Source organism: Anopheles arabiensis, chromosome 2 (genome assembly GCF_016920715.1).
Source record: "Anopheles arabiensis isolate DONGOLA chromosome 2, AaraD3, whole genome shotgun sequence".
NCBI classification, from domain to species: domain Eukaryota; kingdom Metazoa; phylum Arthropoda; class Insecta; order Diptera; family Culicidae; genus Anopheles; species Anopheles arabiensis.
Window position 1 is genome coordinate 88,634,289 of NC_053517.1, and position 22,839 is coordinate 88,657,127.

Below are 22,839 nucleotides of genomic sequence, written 5' to 3' on the forward strand. Positions count from 1 at the left end.
ATGCAGACTGTGACAGCCAGTGTATTGGCGGTACATTGGCTCCCTACCGACTTTTGCGTTGAAGTCCCCCAGGATGATTATGAGATCATGCCTGGGACACGCATCTATGGTTCTAGCGAGGCGGCCGTAAAACAGGTCCTTCTCCTCTTCCTCTTTCTCTTCGGTAGGGGCGTGAACGTTTATGAGGCTTATATTAAAGAATTTGCCTCGCATGCGCAGGGTGCATAGCCTTTCGTTTATAGCCTTGAAATCCAAGATTGCGGGTTTCAACCGGGGACCTACGGCGAAACCCGTTCCGAGCACGCGGTGGCGGTCGTGGCAGCTGTAGTATATGTCGTAGCAATGCTTACCACGCCTGTTCTGCACACCGTTCCCTAGCCACCGAATCTCTTGTAGAGCTACGAGGTCCATGCTCAGTGTGGCTAGGGCATCATCAAGTTTTTTCAAGGTTCAAGGAAGTTTCAATTTAGAGAAACAGTTGATATTTTTTCACATACATCAGGCAGTGGCGGATTATGGGTGTTGGGGGCCCTAGGCGGTAAGACGAGTTGAGGCCCCCTGTAAATGGTGAATGGTGTTTCCGTGGGGGGGGGGGATGGTGGGAGGGTTTGGTACAGATACGGAACTAGCTGTTGGGAGATTGAACAGTAAACTTGACATGCTGTCGAAGGGGCTCCTCGATCATCAGTCACAAGCCCTAAAATATTTGCTGGCGGAGGGGGAAGGGGGGGGGTTTCCCATGCGTAGTAAATGAAATAATACTTAACGCACGCAACAAAGCTCCCAGCAACTACATTAGACGTTTGGCTTAAAGACCAACAAGTACAGGTTCATTAAACGTATTCAATTATGCAACCGACTGTTAGAATGGAGTGTCGCCTCGTAAAGTAATCGAATCAGTGCGGCCTTCTATCGTATCGCGCAGCTTATTCATCGTTTCCAATTTAGCTAACTTAGTTATCTGTGATAACAACATGTTACTGATAAGAGATATAAAAACTCAAAAAATTGACGAAAGCTTCTCAGTTCGACAGAGTATCCCAATGCATTGTGTTAAAGTGTTACTAGTGATTCAATGTAGATGCATCGGATAATCAATTTCCGGTAAGTTATCAATAGCGAACAGTGATATAATATGGATTTACAAATCAGTGTGTTACAATAGGAAAATGTGCAAAGGCTGACTTTGACTAAAATGTGATTTTTAAATATTACGAATTGGTTATCACCATTATTGAGACTTGAGTGATCTTCATAAATAAAGCTGTTCTATTGCAAAACAGTCAAGATTCAACAGAGAAAAGCGGCACTGCACTACACTACATCACTAGAGAAAAAATTGATCAAGAAACAGTTAACTGACCTGCAAAACGCCAAGTACGATTATTTTAAAACGACTGCTTGCCACTTAACAGCAATATTGGTAAACAATATTGTTTAGAGAACTATCAAATTTATCTTTTAAAGTATCCAAAATCGACTTCCAAAAGGACTATTAATATTCAATTTTTTAAATTCAATTTTGATCAGATTACTGAAAATGAACTTTCTTCACTATAAATATTTACTATGGAAGAAATACGAAGCATATGACAAAAAATACATAAAAATCTTGTGAACACGTAATTTAGTACCACACAACCGTATACGCATATCTTAGCTACGGGTAGAGTGGTCCAAATATCCGTTTCCTCCCGCATCGTAGTTGTAGCACACATCGCGTGTATCAAACAGATCACTGGACTGCACCCATTAGAGTTTACGTGTATTTCAATGCTATTTAATGAAAATAAATGATAAATAAATAAATGAACTTTTTTATGGCGCTGTTAAGACATATTGGATATTTAGATTGAGAGAAAGGTTCCCATTATTTACAACGATGCTAAAATTATCTTTGCAAACCTTTTCATTTGAACATTTTAACAAACATTTCAACTCATCGGTTCACTAATTGGCTCTGCACGTAGAGCTATGCGAACATGTTTTATGAAATTGGATCTTGGCTTTAGGTTTGCAGAGTTTGCCTGTCGCTGTTCTAGACGATTCGAAACCATTCCCTTAGCAGTAATGTATTGTTACCATACTGTTGTCGGCTTGAACATAAAAAAAAAAACACTAGTTTACTGTATGTGCTTACGTTATATGATTTTCCAAGAAGGAGATAATGCGACGCAAAATATCGCAAGGTTTCGCAATCTTTAGGAAGATTAAACGGTTACGATTAAAACAAAGGCGTCTCGAGTTCAGCTGTGAGTAAGTAGGATGATAAAAGCACCTGCAGAACTGCTGAATCACTATCCTACTCTATGACTCACTCTTTACATTTGTACATTTACCACATACATTTGCCAGGTGCAAGTTATTCAATGTTTTGTTAAATAATATTTAAAATTAGTAGTCAAAACAGTGTTAAGTAATGTGTAATGTGAAGTGACGTAGTTTTACTGAATACAGTGCAGTTGCTGCTTTGTGTGATTATGGATGTACTCATCCTTACGTAATATTGGTTATCCTGCTGTGGGGACTTAATGCCCGCGTACACACGACGCCCATGGGCCTGCCCATGCTTGATTGTAGAGCTGATAGCATACGATTATATCTTCGCCATTAACGTAAGAGGGATAGGCTTTTACTACGAACGTACCCAAAAGATATGCATGCTTCACTCATCAGGTTCTAAAGGCAAGGACAAGGCAAAAGGGACACAGAAACATGTCCTTTAGACGCGTTGTCTATGCGTCTCGCTCGGTATCACATCGGCATACTGCAGGCACGCAGTACAACTGCGGCTACCTGTTACGCACAAATGTTTAACGAACACAACTATTCGGTTCGGCTCGATAAACGTCGGGTGAACGCCTGAACGCAAGGAAGCAGACTTTATTATGTTTTTTATGACTTCTGCTGTTTTGGACTTCACTTTTGGGCGCAGGCAATGAGTCACTGATCGCTAGCTCCATTAGTGGCACAGGCATGCCTAGACCAACATCGGTTGTTTTGTCAAAGGATAAGAAAAAGGTAGGCAAACTATGGCCGAGTATAGTCTTGGATTTGGTCTACCAATGTTTGTGTTTGTTGTGTCGTTTTATGATTTACTGGTAGATCTCATGGGGAGGAATAGGGTATGTAGGATGTAGGTGTTGTGTTTTCACGTTTGCTTCTTCAAATGAGGGATCATTGCCATTACATTAAATTATAACAACAAAACATTGATAGAGGTTAAACAAACGACTACGAACTTATCTTATTTAATTTCAGAAAGGCATAACGCAAACGGAATTCAAACAAAACCAACAAAAAAATGGAACCGTTTAGACTGATTGTCATCTTCATGATTTTATCATTCTGCATCAATGTGCATGCAGCAAATATTCAAGCCAAAAATGAAGCTGCAAATGACACAACAAGTGTCACCGTCGATTCGAATTATATTCCCTCGTTTACCAAGATTCCATCAGCCCCCATCGCACTCAATGAAACATACGACCAATTCAATACAGCAATAGCCGAACTTGAGGCAAACACGAATTTAAATGATGGAACAAGTATTATATTTGATCTCGCTCTAGATAATGATGCCACATCTAACATACAAAATACATTTATCTTAGAGCAGGTTAATAACACCGCATACATAAAGCTGGGAGGCAAACTTGACTATGAAAAAGTGCAAGAATATAGAATCACGGTACGAGCAATGAATGTAAAGGGCTTGAAGGCAGAAGCAGTGGTTCTAATCCAGATCCTGGACGAGAACGATAACATTCCAGAGATCACAGGAAACCTTAATGGAGTTATACTGGAGCACGAGCCAGTAGGCACGTTCGTGATGCAAGTAAAGGCACATGATAATGACGGAACATCGGCCCACAACATTGTATCATACCGGCTCGAAGGAACTGCTCGACAGTATTTCCACATTGACAGTAAAACTGGCAACATTACGTCTTTGGTGGAGTTCGATCGTGAGGCGAAGGATATTTATCCTGTAACTGTGGTTGCCGAAGATAACTCACCGTCCGTGCTGTTCAATAATGGAAAGCCAAACAGTGCGGTAAAACAGTTGTTCATAAGAGTTTTGGACAAAAACGATCATCCGCCACAGTTCGATGAACAAAACTACGAGGTGAACAACATACCAGAAGACGCTGACATCAATACAAGTGTTATCAAGGTGAAGGCAACGGATCTGGACAAAGATCCCAAGATTAAATACAGCATAATAGAGAATAACATTGGAAAGGCATTTAAGATCGATGAGGACACCGGTCTTATTTCAGTTAACAAAAAGCTCGACTACGAATCGATTCATGAATACGATTTAGTCGTGCAGGCCCATGACGGACTTTTTAAAAGCACAACCAACGTACGGATTCAAATAAAAAATCTGAATGACCTTGCACCGCAAATTTTGACCTTAACAAACGTCACGATAAAGGAAAATACTATTCCCTCGGATTGTATAGCAAATTTGTGGGCCTATGATCCAGACATCGAGAATTTCGAGTTCCCACAAAACATACAATATGCACTTCCCACAGAACACCAGCACCTCTTAAGCATCGACGACAAAGGATGTCTTAAACTGCTCCAGCCTCTTGATCGTGATCCTCCACATGGCCATGAAGTGTTACAAATCAATGTTACCATTACAGATGAAAACGGTAAGGGAAGAACGGCGATGGAAACAGTTTACATCTTCGTTGAAGACATTAACGACAACGCGCCCCAGCTTACCAATAGAATGCCAGTTGTGTGGATCGAGAACCGCCCTTCAGCCATGATCACGAAGCTGACTGCAGAAGACGCTGACGGAGAGCACAATGGACCGCCGTTCTTCTACAGTGTCGATCCCGACGCCCCAACCGAGATTAAAAATCGCTTCCAGACTATAGGTGATGAGCTGTATTCATTGCTGGAGTTTGATCGCGAGCAGCAGAAACAATACTTGGTACCAATACTGATTCGAGACTCGGGTCACAAACCGATGAGCGCCGTCAGCAAACTGTTGGTGGTGATTGGTGACAAAAATGACAACGAAATGCAAATGGGCCAGAGCCACATTCTCGTCAACAATTACGAAGGCAAGCTAGCAGATACGCAGATAGGTCGAGTGTATGTCAGCGATCCAGATGATTGGGATGTATCAGACAAGATGTTTCTTTGGGATGAGATGACGCCCGAGACGAATAGGAAGCTCTTCAAACTCAACATCAATACCGGTATCATCACGTTGAGAAAAGGTACACCCGAAGGTATATACAATTTAGAGTTCACTGTGATTGAAGAATCATCCTATTTTCCACGGCACAACGTATCTGCTCGAGTGACGGTGACAGTGAAGAACATCTCGGCGAAAACAGTCAACCAGAGTGGATCGATTTGCTTTTACAATGTAACGGCTGAGACATTCATATCTCAGACACTGAGTGAGCTCAACACACCCATGTATCGACTTCAGCAAAGCATTGCAAGCATTCTGGATACCAGCCCAGATAAGGTGGACATATTCACGATCAACAATCGTAAGCTTGCCCGGGGTGCATTCTTGGACGTGTTCTTTGCAGTAGATGATACTATTTACACATCGTCAGAGGTCTTAAATGCAGTGTTAAGTTTGCATCTACGCAAATTGGAGAAAGACGTCGGGTATCGAATTGTGACGGTTGGTATCGATGATTGCCTCGAGAAAGGACATACATGTACACAGACATGCAAGAACCAGGTCCTTAAAACAGCAAAACCAATCGTAGTGCACACCAACACTAGCTCGTTTGTGGGAATGACCACCTTGGTGCAAGCAGAGTGCATCCCACAGATAGAATCTTCTTTGGTAGCATGCTTGAATGGTGGCACTTTCCAGAATGATAAATGTAAATGTCCCACGGGGTTCGAAGGTCCCCAGTGTGAGAAATTGGACATCTGTTTTGATGGAAGTGGGTATGCAATCTATCCATCGATCAACAGTGGTAACGTAAACCACATTAGCATTGAATTATTGCCTCGAAAAAAAGACGGGTTGGTATTCTACATGGGTCCTCTGAAGTATGACCCATCTTTGAAGGCATCACCTTTTCTGGCATTGGAAATCAACGATGGTATGTTGGTCTTACTATTGGACTATGGTACTGGGACGAGCCGTTTCGAGCATCAACAAATAGTTTTACACGAGATTATTAAAGTTCAGGTTATTTTACAGCCATATAGGATTGAGATAAAAACGGTGAACAATAAGATGGTGAGCAGTAGGAGTCATTATGAAAATAAGGATTGGAGTGGGTTTCTTTCAGGTAATGTGTCTTTTCAACTAGGAGTTTCATCAATTAGTCTCGATAAGCTGGGATCGCTATACAGCTGGAAATATGTACCATTTACGAAGAGTTTTGATGGTTGTCTACGCAATCTTACAATAAACGGGCGCACGATAGACTTTACCCAAACGAGTCACAAACATAATGTTTTATTCAATTCCCAAGGATTCACAGCAATAGGAGAACAAACGTTTTTGGTATGGATTGTAATTTTAAGTTTAGCGATAATGGTGATGTCGATACTAATCGCTATACGATTAAAGGACTACTTAAAAACATGGATTAAGATATTAATCAGAAAACTGCAAACAGAATCAATGAACATGATGGTAGAATTGCATCCTGCACCTGAACAATTATCATTTTTTACCGAAGTCGATGAAAGAAGTGTCGGATTGTTGAGTGGTGTGTCAACTCGTTAAATCAATTTTGATATTTTTTAGTGGTTGCATAATCTCGTGGTTAGAGTAGCAATATCTTTTAATTTTATAGTATAACAGTGACCGTTCGACATCATAGGACAGAGAGACAGAAAATATGTTGAACAAAATATTAGATCATCAAAGGATAATCATTTTAGCTAGTTCATACTAATTTTAAGATAATTATCTTGTAACAATAATACTTTTAACTTTTTATATGCAGAACTGTAAATCAAAAATAAAGGGTTGGTAGGTTAAGAGTATACAGATCTCGGTCCAATGCTCTTTTCCATACACCTTCCCATTTTTTTGAAGTTCTTACATTTCTCAACCGATAATCTCTCTCAGGCTAGTTTAGCAATCTCGCATTCTGGTGCTACCTCATTAATACTTCGTAACATAAATGAATTAACAAAATATTGAATTCTATAAGCATAATACAATCCAACAGTAACAGTACAACCTTTAAAAGAGATCTTATTCGGTAACTGCTTGTCGTGTCTAATTACTAGTTGAAACCCCACGTTACTCGTAAGAAACCCACTCCATTTCTTCATTTCATAACGATTATCTTAAACGTCCAATGATAATAACAACATTGTTATTCTATCACGCATCCACCAAGGACGCTACGCGACATACAAGTGCACACTGTCAGATAAAACGCTGGAGTAAAATCATAACAACTAATCATTGGATTTCTTCTTGGGTCATCATGATCATGTCATGTTTATGCACGTTGCTGAAATAAAATTAATTTAACATTTTTCTTATATTTTTCAGCAAACAACCCCATGGCGATTACCATCAAGGCATATACTAGTAGCAATCAATTTTACTACAAATATTATTTATTACTATTTTTTCAGGATCTTCTACTTGAATTACTGCTGTAATTGGTGGATACATGCCTCCGTCCATAAGCTCAAGCCTCCGAGCTGTGACTCAAGTCAAATCAGTCGTAAATCAGTCACCCAAACGAGATTGATGTCCAAAAGATGCATGGTATTAAGGGGTCATGTACGAATGAAGAAACATAAATAAGGGTAACTTTTGAAACTTTTCTAAGGAGAAAGGAGCTAATTGAAGGAACGTTTAAAAACAAAATTTATTTATTTATGACGATGAACTAACCTCCCCCCGCCATTTAGTATTTTTTATCATTCTTGGTGTTTTGGGCGAAACCGTGGTAAAGTTCAACTCGAGTGACTCAAAAGCATGCACGTTACTGCTTCAAGCCTTGAATGGACAATCGCCCCCTAGCAAGGACTGACTATCTGGCTGCGTGGAACCCGAATAAGTCTCGAAAGCCGTTTACAGGCAGGCATGTGCGTGTAGGAAGTTATGCGAAAAAGAAGAAGAAGAAGAAGAAAGTAATTCAAAACTTTATTTTTTTTCTCAGGGTTTTGCAAGTCATAAATAAAGGGGGGGCGGTCCCGTGGTACATGGGTTCAAGCCTAGAAAGGACCGTCCCCCCGTAGCAAGTATTAACTATCCGGTAGCGTGGTAATGAATTAAGTCTCGAAAGCCTGTATAGGCCGGGATGTCCGCGTAGGACGTTACGCCAAATAGAAGAAGAATTTTCCATTTTCACTGCCAGTGCATTTTCACAAGCTATAAATTCACTCTGGCTGTTAACCGTTGATTTTTTCGCCATACCTTAGATATTTTAAAAGGTTCTATATGATTTATCAAATGGTCTGGATTCGTTTTTGTTATATTTAAACACGGACTATGGTTGATAAGATTGTTTATGCATTTGATCGTGATACTAAACAATATATTTCAAAAATAATATTATTTTATGGAAAACGCACCGAGCACTTTTTAAGAAAATAATTTTGAAAATCCATAATCTGACTTGTAAACCCTGTAATACAGGAAGGTTACTCTCCAATTGAACTTCGATTGTATGATTCTACGGAGGGCGAGCGTTACAGAACGTATGACCCCTAAGACTTGCATTTAACAGATATACATACATTCTAAAGATAGAAATTAATGATTAAGGTTTTTTATCACTTGGCAAAACCCTACTTTTGATAAGGTACTATATTTGATCATAATTTGATTTGATTCATAATATAATGAAGATTTTAGCTTAATGTTGAATAGTTTGAAACAGCATTGCATGCACAAAAGTGCAATGTAATGCAATTGTACAGAATTATTATGAATATTTCATAGTCTTTTACAATAATTTTTTTTCCTATGGAAAAGAAGTAATCAAAAGTGTTGATTAAACAGCACATGAACACAATGAACATGTGTATGCACGTTGGACGTCTGAATAAGAAAATAGTTGACAATGTATTTCTACAATGATCATCTATGCACTCTCAATATTTTTAAAATAACATGCGATTTGATACTAAAAACTGGTTGAGGTACTTTATAGATTATTCTGTACGACGAAAATGAGCCAGAATAATCTTGTGCAGCTTCTACAGGCTTTGCTTTAACCCCCTCTGCCTTACAAACAACTTAATATTGTGAAAATTAATGTTAGCTTTGAAACAAGATAAAATTAACAGTGAGAGTCTTCATAGATTCGAGACACGCGCGCGTATTGTGAAGTTTGAATAAATGCCTAAACAAGATATAATAGGAAATTTTTTGCTCGGATTCTTTAGTCAAGTTCTTGTTTATTATATAAACTAATTTTTCATTACTAAAAATAACAATGATACACACAAAACATCTAACGATAGCTCCGACTCTCTCGAATCTATGGATGACTCATCATTAATTAGCGACCTAAAATGAAACTTTGTTAGCGTAACTGACTTTTTAAAAAATACATCAAAACATAAACAAGGTTGCAAAAATTATACCCTGCAATGTAATAATTAAAAAAAAAAACAAAAAAGAACAATATTTAAAATCTGACGGTTAACATATCCATAGAGCTCAAAAAAGTAGATAAAGCCAGGATTTTTTATGAAAAGCAACGATCAAAATATGAGAAAAAATACAGAACTAATTGCAATTATCAAGGAGCTATGCAACAAAAAAAAACAAATAAACGTGGCATCACTGGATGACTGAGCTAAATTACCGACACTACGGTTGCAAAACAATTAAAGAATCTAAAATATAGTTAAAACTAAAACTTTCGCCTTGTGGCTGTTCGCTCTCGCACTCAAACTGTGTTTACAGCTACCTATAACATCCTGGCCCAGATCCTGTTCTGCAGACATGCGCTCATTGCTAAAGATTGCGTTGCTACCAAGCAGGGTTTGTTGGAGGCAAGTACACCACCGAAACAAATGTTTACTGTTCGGCAGATCCTCCAGAAGTGCCGAGATCCCTACGCACAACCTATTCACCAAGAAACATTATGCAACGAAATCGGCAGATCCGAAGAGATGAGTGAGAGAAAGTGAAAGTGAGAGAGGGAGAGATAGAGATAGAGAGAGAGATAGAGAGAGAGAGAGAAAGAGAGAGAGAGAGAGAGAGAGGGAGAGAGAGAGAGAAAGGGAGACAAGTCGACTAAATGTGAACGTACAACCCTTGTGTACAACAGTGTTCTAGAAACGTCCATTATTATTTTCGTGTTTTTATCAAATACAGTGGAACGTCGATTATCCGGGCAGCTCGGGACCGGGCGTTTGCCGGTTAATCGATTTGCACGGATAATGGTCCAAGAAATGTCAAATTCATATAAAAATTAAATAATCCACTAGTTTTATGATAAATTCACCTTGAATCCATCGAAAGATCGTTAGTAGAATATTATTTTAATTTATAACTACAGGTTTAACAAATGTTCATGAACAAAAATAAATTTCGAATACACCACTAGACACTACAGAGCTGCACAAAAAACTGGTTGCCCACTTGACTATCGCTGCAAATGTTAGCCGTACATTTGAACAGCTGTCACATTTATGCGCACGGTTAAGCCGCCCGCCGGTTAATCCGCCCCCGGATAATCGACGTTCTACTGTAAGTCAATTCAATGAAATGATTGTTTAACAACTAAAGTAAGTTTAAAGATTTTAAAAGAGTAGTTTCAAAGGTTTGGGAAGGATCCCGCGGTCTTGAGAAACCCTGTAAGGATGATCTCTCTCTCTCTCTCTCTCTCTCTCTCTCTCTCTCTCTTTCTCTCTCTGTTTCTCTTTCTTTCTCTCTCTGCTCGAACACACCGCCAAAGTTGGATGATGCATCGCTCAAACACGCCTTAGCGGTAGACATTTTATTTCAATTGCAAAGTAACAAAGTAACAAGAGCTTACAATGAATATTAAATAAATGCAAAAACATATCATTATTGCAAATCATGTATGTTGTGAAGATTTTTAACTTCAATAGATAGAGATAGAATAGACCCAGAATCGATTCCAACCCGTGGGTGTAGCGAGTGCGCTAAATTGGAGTCGGAATCCAATCTGACCCGCGGGTGCTACGAGTTCAAAACATAAGCGACTCCGACCCGTTGGTGCAGCGAGTTCTGGTCGCTTAAGGATGGCTGCGACCCGGTAGATCCGATCCACCCGTCCATCACTAGTTCAGACCCATCACTAGTTGTCTTTGTTCAAAAAGCAACGTCAAGAAGCTGCACAAGCGCTGCTTAGTAGTGACAAAGTGTATCGAACGTACTGAATAGTTTGTTTAAATTAGATACTTACATGATGCAATTTAAACGCTAATATTGTCCCGCATACAATAAAACCATTTATTCACGTAATAAAAGATGCTTTCGTGGTTAACTCCGTAATAAAGAGCGCAAACTTGTCGAGCCAGTTCAATTTGTTCCGCATTCGACGAATATTTCTCTTCAAATGTCAAATTCCGTTGTCCTGCGCGGTGCGACATGTGTCCAATGCAGAGTGACCAGAAATACCGATTTATCTGTATTCCTACCGATTTTTCATATCCCAAGCGCCACAGATGAAGCTTAAAAGACTGGAAAATTGAATATCCATAGAAAAAAAAATGAAAGCTCCACAGCTTCATTGGTTTCATCAATAGATGGCGTATTACAACTCATCATTATATTGCTATCCTTTTCTTGAAATGTGTTTCGACAAGTTTCATCTTATCATGACCTATATAGTCTTCTAACTTTCTGAGCAAAAATCTATATGAATGGTCGTGTGGTCAGATACGTGGGTATCAACACCAACGACCATTACTCAAATCTCACTTGCTTCAGTGCTGGTGGTTTCCGTTGGAGTTTAGTATTTAAACAATTGTATCGCCATTCTAGTTCTAGCGATGCATAACTTCAATGCGAAACCATACAACAGTACAGAGGAAATGAGAAAGCTCTCCTCCAAGCGATGAAGCTCAACTGGTTGGGGTATCCCACCAACAGAGAGCGCCACCAGCTTTTTCGCTATTTTTAGAATGCATGAGTCGTTTGCCGTCTGCTCAACGAAGTCTTTCTATATTCCGTTTAGGTAGAGAGCTTGAGTCGTTTAGTAGGCGTTTAGTGGTCGTTTAGTGGATTTGTGGCACTTCGTCAAAATCGTCATTTGTGTAACCGCTGAACTAATAAATATCCTAAACATGCATGTTCTCGTGAGATGAAAGTTTCGAGTTTTAACCTACCGAAAACTACCGATAAAATTTTGATGCGCCTACCGAAAACCGCCAAAATAATCTGGCCACACTGGTCCAATGGTCAAACGCAATCCAACACAAACACAAACTTGCCTTATCTGAGGAACTGTCAACAAAACAAAAGTTAGCGAAAAAAATAAAGATTGGTCAGCGAATAGCTCTGCCCCCTGCGTATGGCATTGTGAAATATTTAGCGATGTTTGCCTCATCACACTACCACCTCAGTAGTGCCCGTGCCACAATCGCTTGTTCCGTCGAGAAGGGAAAGGCTGCATTCCCCTCGTAAACACTACGCCCAGAACCATCCCGTCCCGCAAATCATTCTCCACACGGCGCACACACACACACACACTCTCTGTGCCCGTGGTGCCAGCAAGTGTGTGGCAGCAGGGCTCGAGGGAAGTAGTCGCAATCTCTCCAGCTTGCCCGTGCGTCAATGGTGGCGTTCGTTTCCGTTTCCTTCCGTCGTCGCACTAGCCGTCGTTTGCTGCCGATCGAGCGAAGGAAAAGCACCGCGACCGCTGGCAACGACGGTGCCGCGCACCCGAACACGCGATGCCCTGCGAAAAGTGCAATGTGAAGTTCGGCATCATAACGCGCAAAAAGTCCTGCTATGAGTGTCACCGACTGTTCTGCCGGAACTGCCTGTCGAAGCGGCAGGAGCGGTTCCTCTGCCCGAACTGTACCATCTTCACCAAGCGGCCTCTATCGCGCATCGATCTGGCCCAGCTAAAAGTGAAGGATCTTATCTTTTACCTGCAGTCGAAGCACATTTCCACGTCCGGTTGCGTCGGTAAGCAGGCAGGGCACGGGCTGCAGCAACTGCGTACCTCTGATATTGCATTCAATGACGCATTTATTTGATTTCTTTGTTTCAGAAAAAGACGACCTGATAAATCTGGTGATTGCTCATGTAAACTCTGGCGGCAGCTCGCCCCGCACGCCCGGCAGCTTCAGTGCCACCTCGTCCAACACGGAGTCGGCATCCGGTGGCTCATCCCGGTACGGCAGCTTCTATCGGAATGGCACCAAAAACTGTACCAACACGTTCGATCAGATCAAAAACACCTGCCAGAATTTGTTCTCTACCTTTTCGGAGAAAATCAACGGAGGTAAGTGCGTCAGGCGTATGCTAGCACTGCAATATGACACCGACGGGTTGTTTCTGTCGTTTCGCAGACGCTCCGGAAGCGGGCCGGGCAAGCAGCGGGTTCGCAACGCAGGAAGAGCAGCGGCACATCTTTACCCAGCCACGGTTCGGCAGCAACAATGTGTACCATTCCGTCGATCCTAGTGAGCGGCCGTCGAACGGCGGCACCGGCTACCATACCCATCCCTCTCCCTCCAACGAGAACGGCCACCGAAGGGCGGAACCCGAGCAGTACGATTCGGGTTCGATGGAACGGTCGGCACACTTTAGCAGCGCCAGCAGTGGAACCACCGGTGGGGCCGATACCAGTGCCGCTTCGTCTTCGTTTTCAACGCCCAGCCGGGAAGCGTCCGCGCCGCTGCTTGCCGAACAGCAACCGTCAGCCGTGCAGGGGCAAACGCTGGCCACGCTGGACGATCGCATCGAGAGCATACTGGCGCTGGAACCGGGCGAAAACGGGTGCGAGTGCTGCACCGACGACGAGGACGAGGAAAGGGACGGTGCAGTGACGAAGCAGCAGGAGGCAGGTGGAGAGAGCGAACCAGATGTGCCGCAGCGGTCGAAGCAGGCCCGCCGAAACCATTCCCATTCCAATCTGCTGTCGCCCGTGCAGGCTGGACCAAGCGCAGACACGTCGGCCGGTACGCCCCCGAAGGTGGTCACGCGCAGCCAAACGCCCTCGTCGTCGTTCGACGATCTGCTGGCCGACGGGGAGGGTAGCAGCAGCAATGCGGACCATGCGATTGCGCAGGATGCCACGCTAGCGGCCACGACCGAGACTGATGCACTGGGCACGACGGTAGCGTCTACCGACGACACCGACCAGTGGCAAATCATCAATACCTCAGAAGCGAACTGTGCTGGTGCTGATGGTGACGCTGGGGAAGGTGGCGGTGGTGATGGTGCGGGCGGTACACTGGAAGCGGCCACCCACAGCGATCTGCCGATGACCGATGCAACGAACGAAACCACCACGGTTACGACCAACGAAGCGGACGAGGAGAGCAGCGACAGTATCAGCCATTCGGTGGAAACTAAACCAAACCCGCTGCCCTCGGTGCCCGTCCTCGGCCACAGTCCTTCCGCCGGCTCAACGGTCGGGCCGGCCATAACGCGCTGTCGCTCGGACAGCTACCTACTGGCGGAGTGTCGCGTGCCGTCGCGTCCGGAACCGACCAACGATCGGCAGACGGCGGCTCTGCGTGCCGCCACGGTCAGCAGCGATGCAATTCCAACCTCTAGTCACCCGGCCAACCACACTGGCACGACGCACGGTATGTGTTTCCGCTGCGGCAAGCGGCGCAACGGCATCCGCAGAAAGTTGAAAAAGTTCCGCAAGCAGCTCGATGCGGCCACCGTTTCGGAGGTGGAAAAGCGCCGCAAGCTGGAAGCGTTCCTGAACTATCTTGAGCGGCGGAGCAAGGGCTCGTTCGATCTGACCGATTCCGAGTCCATCACCGAGGAGGCTAGCGTTAGCATGGGCGACGAGGCGGCCGGCGAAGGGGCGGCGTCCGGATCGCGAACTGGTGCGCACGGGATACAGGCGGGACAGAGCATCCCGAAACCACCGGAAGATTTGCCCCTCTGTACCAACCTGTACTCGTCCGGCAACCTCGATCTGGTCAACATGAAGCAGATCAAGCTGAGCGACATTAAGGAAAGGTAAGCTGATAACGGACAATAAACATTTGAACTGATTAGTAACGAAAATCATGTTCCTTTTGCCACAATTTCAGTGCGGATCTGGACGTGCTGTCGGTGAAGCAGCTCAAGGGCATCCTAATGGTAAACCGGGTCGACTTTAAGGGATGCTGCGAGAAGGCCGAACTAAAGGAACGGGTGCTACGGTTGTGGCGTGATTATAAATCAATCCCATGTAAGTCCGATGGCTGACTTTGGCGGTGCCTTTGCTCGGTACTCTATACAACCCCTTTCCTACTATTGCAGCAATCGAAAAACTTCCATCGGACGATTTGTGCAAAATTTGCATGGATGCACCCATCGAGTGTGTGATACTGGAGTGCGGCCACATGACGACCTGTACCGCGTGCGGCAAGGTGCTGAGCGAGTGTCCCATTTGCCGCCAGTATATAGTGCGGGTGGTGCGATTCTTCCGAGCCTAAATGCGGGTTTGCCACACTCACACACACACACAGAGACACCTCGTCCCGAAAATCGTCTCAGGGTATTTGGTTAGGCCAAATGGTTCCAATGGGGCAGCTGATTTAACTTTCGAGTTTTAATTTCTCTTACAGCTTCTCGTACACCTACACCAAAGTGTGTTTATTATTTTGTTTTTGGTTAGCTATTTATTATGTTTTAAACAACGCTTTCCCTTCTTCCTTTCTTGTCCTGATTGAAAGAGGTATTTTATGGTAGTTGTACAACATACACATCTATGATATGAGTATTTGTTTATCGCTGTCTTGGTTACGCCCTGGTGCCGTTGAAGGCAAAACCTGGCGAAGGTGTGTGTACACGCAATTTGACAAATAATAGTAAACATTAAGACACTATAGAACAAAAAATCCCCGCAACATCATAGACACACACACACACTCATACTCTGAGCGAAAAAACGAAAAATAATGTGATCTAGTTAATCTAGGATAAAATGCGCCAGCAAAGCGCAGTAGTACTGCAACCGAACTGATCGGCCTGTCCCACAAGTAATCCTTGCTTAATCAGTCAAAATCGGTCGTAGTAGAGGGTAAAGGACTGCAGCAGCAGCAGCAACAGTATGTATAGGGAACACCCTTCAGAGTACCGAGATGCTCGGTATGGGGGGACACAAAAGGACACAAAATTGTAGCAAAAGAAACAAGAGTCTGCGATATACACTGCTAGTCCGGTGTTTTCGGTGTAGCGCGATTGGGTACGGGACCGGATCGAATGTGTTGAATGTGTAATTAATGTCTCGAAATGGCCATTCCTAACAAAGCATTAAAAAAACAGGAAGGAAAATGTGCACGTGCTCTGGGCACACGCGTTCGGTGATGTAAAGTGTGGAACCGTTCACGTGTGCCGTCACGGGTGTAATTATGTTCCGTTGCGCGTAAAAGACAAACCTTTTACTTCCTCCCCTACTCCCTAGTGTGAGCGCGGGGTGCGTGCCACCTGATGCTGTTCCTATACAACCACCAACCTATCAAACCTCTCTCCCCGCAGCAGTTGCCCGCACTGGGCACTGCGCCACATTTGTTAAAGGACAACACGCGTGATGAAAAAGAAAAAAAAACAACGCAATCAATCTAATTACTACTATTAATCGTTCGATTTCCCATTCTTTCCATTAGACTTTCAATTGTTGACAACGTAACGTAAGCGAGCGCAACGCGAAAAACAAAAACACAAAAAAAACAAAACAAAAAGGGTTAATGAATTCCAATTGCATCTAAGCATGAAAGTACCGTAACAATAAACTGCTAAAATGGCATAAAAAATGGTCAGAATAATTGGTACGCTAGAACTGATCCGAAGACTACCAGTAATGTATGCCACTTTGTAGAAGTAGTTTCCAACACAATACGGCATTTTAGTGATGTTCGATCGTTTAATCTTTTTTTTTGGATTCCAATTTACCGTAATCAATACACCTCTTTATGATTTAATGTATTGGTGGGAGCCCGGAATCGGACCTACTCGATTCCGATTTCGTGTTTGAATTCAATTCCGGAGCCGATTCCGATGCTGGAATCGATTCCAATTTCGTATCCGATTTCGGAGTTGAATCCGTATCCGATTCCGGAGTCGCATCTGGAATCAGAATCGGCTGCGAAATCTGAATCGATCTGGGTATTGTAATTTGCTCCGGTAACGGAATCAGGATTGTCTCCAGAAATGAAATATGATGAGAAGGATGAGAATCAGTTCTTGAATCGAAAGAAGAAATATCAGAAGTGAAATCAGTTCGGGAATGTCCATTTGAATGGATCGTCTACAAGTAAATTTTGATTCTATGCGGCTAAGTAGCATCATTGGACCCAAGCGCTTATTCTTATGGAGATGCCAAAACCAACTCCGGTTTCGAAGCCGATTCTGATTTCAGAGCAAATTCCTATTCCGGAACCGAGCTTCCAGAGCTAGTTCCCGAGCCGATTCCGGAAACTGATTACGGACCTACTATCCGGAATCGGTTCCAGAGAACTTTGGAGCCAGCCGGAATCGATCCCGACGAAAACTTCATTTTTTCCCATTCCTAATTTAATTAAAAAAAAAAAACTGATCAGATTATCGTCATCGGATTCTAATTTTGTGCTTATCCTTTTACAGAACCTGCTACTCGTATAAATGTATCTATTTTTTTTTAAATAATTTTTATTATTATTACTCGTTTTTTACTCGTTTTTGTATTGAAGTCACTTACTTTTGGCTATGAAAATGTAATGCTCGTCACTTAGCCGCATTTTGAGAGCATTATTTTCACTAACTCTCTCATACCTTACGCTCTAGATTGCGCTCTCTCGTGTTTGTAATCGTAGCTAAGGTAAATTTTGTCTTCTTTCTCTATTGCTGTTTACCTTTCTCTTTCCACTTTGTATTTTGCGCAATGTTCTTGGAATGATCCGAATAATCATAAAAAAAAACAAAAATTATTAAAACACGTTTAATAGCACTAAATCCAAAATAAAATTGCCTTTATAACATGTTTTTAAATATTTTTATAATTCTAATTGTAGTGTTAGTTCACCGTAGCTACAGCACCCCTGGTGTGCGATCACATCCGTTGCATTTCTACTCTCCCGCTCCCTCTCAGGTGAGAATGCTTCTCATTGAAACATTTTAAAACCCTCCATCGCTTGCCTGTGTATTGGTGTACGGGCAACGGGCACACTCGCCTGTGCCTTTCATTGCGTTTCGCGCCACCGTTCGCACCTGCGCTTATGTTGCGTACGGTGAAAGCGCAACACAAACATAAAAACCATCTGATCGGCAGGGAATGGTTCGTTCTCAGACACGGTCTTATTGAAACACCACTCCACTAAAGTGTAAAGTCATTTATCTCTTGTCCACTGTGGTCAGTGTCAGTTTATCGCGGTACTTCCAATATTTGCGGTACGCGATAAGGCCCTTTTTCACCCTAGGGGAAGGGGCACTGGAAGATAAAACCCGCTTTGCTACTTTGCTGAGGATTGTTGTGATTGTTTACACACACTGATACAGGCGGTGCAGTTGGAAGGGGTTGTGGGTTTGCCACCCCATGTCGGGCAATGTCGTCGTCAGGTCATTCGCGGTTGGTGCATGTGTATGAGGGGAATTGGAATAAGAAGCAGAACGAGTGAATAAACACGCGCTCGCGATCGCGTCCGCGGTTTCCTCGCGGGCAGGCCACTTGGTCCCAAACCAACACTGGGTGGGAGGTCACATTCCGCAACGATCGGTTGCACAGCACGGACACGGAAAGACATTTCGCTCGCATTGCACGATGGAGAGTCTCGATACGGCCAAGCTACTGTTCGAAGAGAAGCCGCTGCACACACCGTCCCTGACGGAATTGCGCGATGGTAAGTGTGGAGTGGAGCTACAAAGCAATACATTAACAATCTGACGAGCAACTTTTTTCTTTCTTTCAGTGCTTGCCGCTGGACTCGGCTCCTGTTTCGCAACGGTTAGCGTGGAAGTGGTAGAGTGTCCGGATTTAAGCAAGGCGCCCTTCCATCTGGCCGGATCTGGTACGTTCACTTTTGCAGCTCAGCCTGCCCGGGCAGCATTTTGCTACAATTTCCTACTCTTTTAGGTTTAAACGGAACGCCCGCGCTGATTGAAATCGGTGGACCACCGTACCTACTGCCCGTGGTCGATCGTACCAAGCTGTACGATCTCGTGTCCGTCACCAAACGCGCCCTGCATGGCGAAGAGAAGCCGTTCATTGTCATCGGTGCCGGTGCCGGCCCGTTCCCGCTGGTCAGCTCGAACTGCGAGGGCATGTTCAACCTGCGCTACAGCCCCCCGGGCACGGTCGTGAGTGAAAGCCACCTGGCAATGGTGACGGCCGAGCGGGAGGTTGTGGTGCGCAAAATCCCCAGCACCGAGACGCGCTGTGCGCTGCTGGCCAATCTGCTCGTTGCGGAGGGAAACGCTGGGCCCGTGCTGAAGGTAAGCTGCACAAAGCGCACCGGCAACAAGGACTTCATTGCGAGCATTCGCACCTGTCTGGACGATCGGTACGGCGAACGGGCGGTAGGGCTGGGCGGTGTCTTTCTGCTGCGGGAGGGCAAAGCGAAGCAGCACGTCATGTCACCGTTCTCAACCAAGCCGATCCACACGGAGGAGCAGCTGAACGAGTGGCTCAACTTTTACGACATGCCGGCGCCGCTCGTGAACGTCGGCACGCTGGTCACGAACGAGTGCGAGCTGGATCTGCGGCTGCAGCATTTCCACAGCTTTTCCACGCACGGCCATGGTGGCCACTACCATATCGACACGACGCCCGAGACGGTCGAGTACGAGGGGTACTTTGTGGCAGGCGAGCGGATCGTGCGTGTAGACAAGCCGGTCAACACGCACAAGTTCGGCCGCGATTAAGTAGTAGGAAGCGACTAAAGTGCATCGAAGGAAGTGAAGCGGCATGTGGGGCGAGCAGAATAAACAAAACCATGATAGAGGGCAGCAGTAAGACGGTCACAAACAACAACACTACCACCACTAACACCGTTAGAGTTCGATTTGCGTTTACTTTTCGCACACATTCGCGCAACAAATGTAGGGCAACGTGAGGGCTCGTACTGATAAGCGCCCGGACTGGGGCACGCGAGCGCACTTGACCGCGGACGGCACGGAGCGATAGTGCGCACCAGCGGAAGCGTTACGGTTGGTTACCCTTTGTTTGACAGGCCCGAAAATTGGATTTTTTGTTCCGTGCGGGGTAGAGTAATTGTTTTGAAGTGTTGACAAATTGCTGATAAGCAAATTAGGCAGAACAAATCGGGGGGTTAAGTCATAAATAAGGGCTGGAATAAACGATTCTAAAGCTTAGCGACGGGTTTATGGAATCCTCCATTGAATTTGTCATAAATTTGCCGCCAAAAGTCTATCCTTTCCTTGTCCGGATCGAGCGCCATCTCCGGTTCGCCGTTGATGCGCAGGTACGGCAGGTGGAACGGTGCAGTGGAGTCCGGTTCGAGCGTTGGCACTGGCGTCCAGCCGAAACGGAGCGACTCATCGTGCGGCGGTGTCGGATTGCCGTACCGGGCAAAGTTGGTCCACATCCGGCACATGAACCGGCGTACACGTGCTTCGACCGACTGTGGCTGTACCTCTTTCGGCCGCATTCGCATACTACCGCATCAGAAAGTGACCGGAAGGTAAATACTTGAACATGTTTGCAAACAATCCAAAACAACACTTACCGAAACAGATATCCCAGCTCGTCGGCATGGTAGGCTCCGGCAATCGGGAAGGGCAGAAACTTCTTGTACTGGTTCAACTCTCCATCGTACTCGAACCGATAGAAGAACAGTTGCGACCGGTGCTGGTACCGGGCATGCATCTCCGCCGTCACCCTCATCAGGATCGTAAAGCTAAAGTCCGACATCAGATCGGCACATTCGTTTACCTTGCGATGTGAGAGGCCTTCCGGGCCGAAGTAGAACGCTTCGATCGCACGGGCCAGCTCTTTCGCTTCCGGCGTGCCATGCGTTACACCGATCGTGCGCGGAATGATCCGCTCCAGGTCTGCTCGGTAGAGCTCGGGGTGCTTTAGGATGTGCGTTAGAAACGAACCTCCTTCCCGGTTGTTGTAACCGAGCAGCAGCGGTATGGCAGGAATGCGACCATCAATGCCCAACGCTTTAATAGGATGCAACGGAACGATTGGTTCCTTCGCCGACTGGTCCACCACCGGTCGGAATGGCATTATGATGGACCCACGCTTTTCCTCCCCGATTGCCGTTTGATCGCAAAGCTCGGCCAACCGCTGTGCTGGTGCCGATCGCAACGTTTCCACCATCTCTGCATCACTGTGGGCGGAAGGATTGAGCAGCTGCGCAAGGCGTCGCGAATTCCCAAGCGTATCGTTCGGTACGGCATAATCTGCTAGCGCCACGCTGCTCTCGCAGATCGCTTTGTGGAAGAACGGTGTGGACAGGGGCGACAGAAGATGCAGGTGGACCGATACGGCGCCGGCACTTTCACCAAACAGCGTCACATTGTGCGGATCACCGTTGAAGTGAGCGATGTTGTCAGCAACCCAGCGTAGGACGAGCAGCTGATCGTGAAGCGCCGCATTACCCTCGATGCCCTGCGACGGCAGATGCAGAAAGCCGAGCGGACCGAGCCGATAGTTGAACGTTACGACGACCACATTTTGCTCGAGCAAATATTCTGGTGAGTAACTGAGAAATAAAAACCGTTCCCAATCAAAGTAAACTGCGATGCAAAGGGCCCCGCGAAGCGAAGTTCTTACCAATCGCTATTTCCACTGCCATACTTGAACGCTCCGCCGTGGATAAATACCATCACCGGAAGGGGTGCATCGGGCCGGTTCATCTGCGGCGTGTACACGTTCAGATGTAGACAGTTTTCCGAGCCTTGCCATTGCTGGTTGAAGGGATTTTTCGCCACACAGGTGTCCCGTTCCGTGCTGCAGTCCAGCACGGGCGTTACGAACTTCGTCACCGGAACTGGAGGCTGGAAGCGATTCTCACCGACCGGGGACTCGGCGTACGGTATTCCACGGAACGCGTAGAAATCATTCCCATCCGGCAGCTTCTCAACAATCCCACACACGGTTCCACAGTGCAGGTCAACATTCAAACGGTTTATGCTGCTTAGCTGTAAGTAAAAGGATAAAGATTAATAACAGATTTAGAATAAGGTTTTAGTATCGTGTGGGATACTCACGCGTCTCCTCAAACAGGGTAGAACACTGCCAACAAGTGGTAGACTGGAGGATAGCTTCAGAATGGACCACATAGCAACGGTACCGCACGGGGTGAGTATGAGCACATGTTAAACCAGCCTGCTTTGGTTGGTTTTGTATCAATTCTGGCTTTATTTTACCTTGCATGATCGACCATGGAAGATGTCTGCACGCGGTATCCTTCTAAGTTCGATGCGTGAACAAAATCATGCATTGGTGCATTTATTCATCATTCGTGCGTGTGTGTGTGATTGCACGATCCATTGATTGCAGTTCATTCGTGCTGCAGATTGCAAACATTGGAAACATGTAAATCAGGTTTAAGTTATCTTTTTGGTTGATTCGAAGTATATTTTAACACCTTTGTAGGTTCCTAGTGTTTCTGATCTTGGTCCAACACTAAAACTAGCAATTTGGTCGTGCTTCTTCTCCTTGCACGGCCGCCATTGCACATATTATCTAGGTCTTCGGGAGACACGTGCGGAACCACGTGGCTAGGCTTACATAGGCTTGAATCGTATTTTTT

At 44.8% G+C, this 22,839-nt stretch overlaps 4 protein-coding genes across 6 annotated transcripts; 3 read left to right on the forward strand and 1 right to left on the reverse strand.

Annotated features, from left to right (window-relative positions):
• Nucleotides 1-1,030: 1,030 nt before the first annotated feature.
• On the forward strand, nucleotides 1,031-9,234 carry LOC120896172 (DE-cadherin-like). 3 transcript variants are annotated; one of them, XR_005738404.1, is made up of 3 exons: nucleotides 1,031-1,104; nucleotides 3,262-7,782; nucleotides 7,888-9,234. XR_005738404.1 is itself a non-coding variant. In XM_040300117.1 (3 exons), the coding sequence occupies exons 2-3, from the start codon at nucleotides 3,305-3,307 to the stop codon at nucleotides 6,734-6,736; spliced, it is 3,366 nt and encodes a 1,121-aa protein (XP_040156051.1). In that variant the 5' UTR covers nucleotides 1,031-1,104; nucleotides 3,262-3,304; the 3' UTR covers nucleotides 6,737-9,234. The 3 variants fall into 3 exon arrangements, 2 of the variants coding, with proteins under 2 accessions (XP_040156051.1, XP_040156050.1); XM_040300117.1 differs by having other exon boundaries at nucleotides 3,262-3,548; nucleotides 3,615-9,234; XM_040300116.1 differs by having other exon boundaries at nucleotides 3,262-9,234.
• Nucleotides 9,235-12,390: 3,156 nt separating this feature from the next.
• Nucleotides 12,391-16,884, forward strand: LOC120897780 (dentin sialophosphoprotein). Its single transcript, XM_040302867.1, has 5 exons — nucleotides 12,391-13,096; nucleotides 13,182-13,415; nucleotides 13,483-15,115; nucleotides 15,190-15,329; nucleotides 15,401-16,884. Exons 1-5 carry the CDS (start codon nucleotides 12,859-12,861, stop codon nucleotides 15,574-15,576), a joined length of 2,421 nt encoding a protein of 806 aa, XP_040158801.1. The 5' UTR covers nucleotides 12,391-12,858; the 3' UTR covers nucleotides 15,577-16,884.
• Nucleotides 16,885-18,375: 1,491 nt separating this feature from the next.
• LOC120897784 (ester hydrolase C11orf54 homolog) lies at nucleotides 18,376-20,428 on the forward strand. The gene is made up of 3 exons (XM_040302875.1): nucleotides 18,376-18,957; nucleotides 19,027-19,125; nucleotides 19,191-20,428. The coding sequence occupies exons 1-3, from the start codon at nucleotides 18,879-18,881 to the stop codon at nucleotides 19,976-19,978; spliced, it is 966 nt and encodes a 321-aa protein (XP_040158809.1). The 5' UTR covers nucleotides 18,376-18,878; the 3' UTR covers nucleotides 19,979-20,428.
• On the reverse strand, nucleotides 20,391-22,503 carry LOC120897781 (acetylcholinesterase-like). The gene is made up of 4 exons (XM_040302868.1): nucleotides 22,295-22,503; nucleotides 21,858-22,225; nucleotides 20,803-21,786; nucleotides 20,391-20,731 (listed from the first exon to the last, which is right to left on the reverse strand). Exons 1-4 carry the CDS (start codon nucleotides 22,364-22,366, stop codon nucleotides 20,419-20,421), a joined length of 1,737 nt encoding a protein of 578 aa, XP_040158802.1. The 5' UTR covers nucleotides 22,367-22,503; the 3' UTR covers nucleotides 20,391-20,418.
• Between the last annotated feature and the right edge of the window lie 336 nt (nucleotides 22,504-22,839).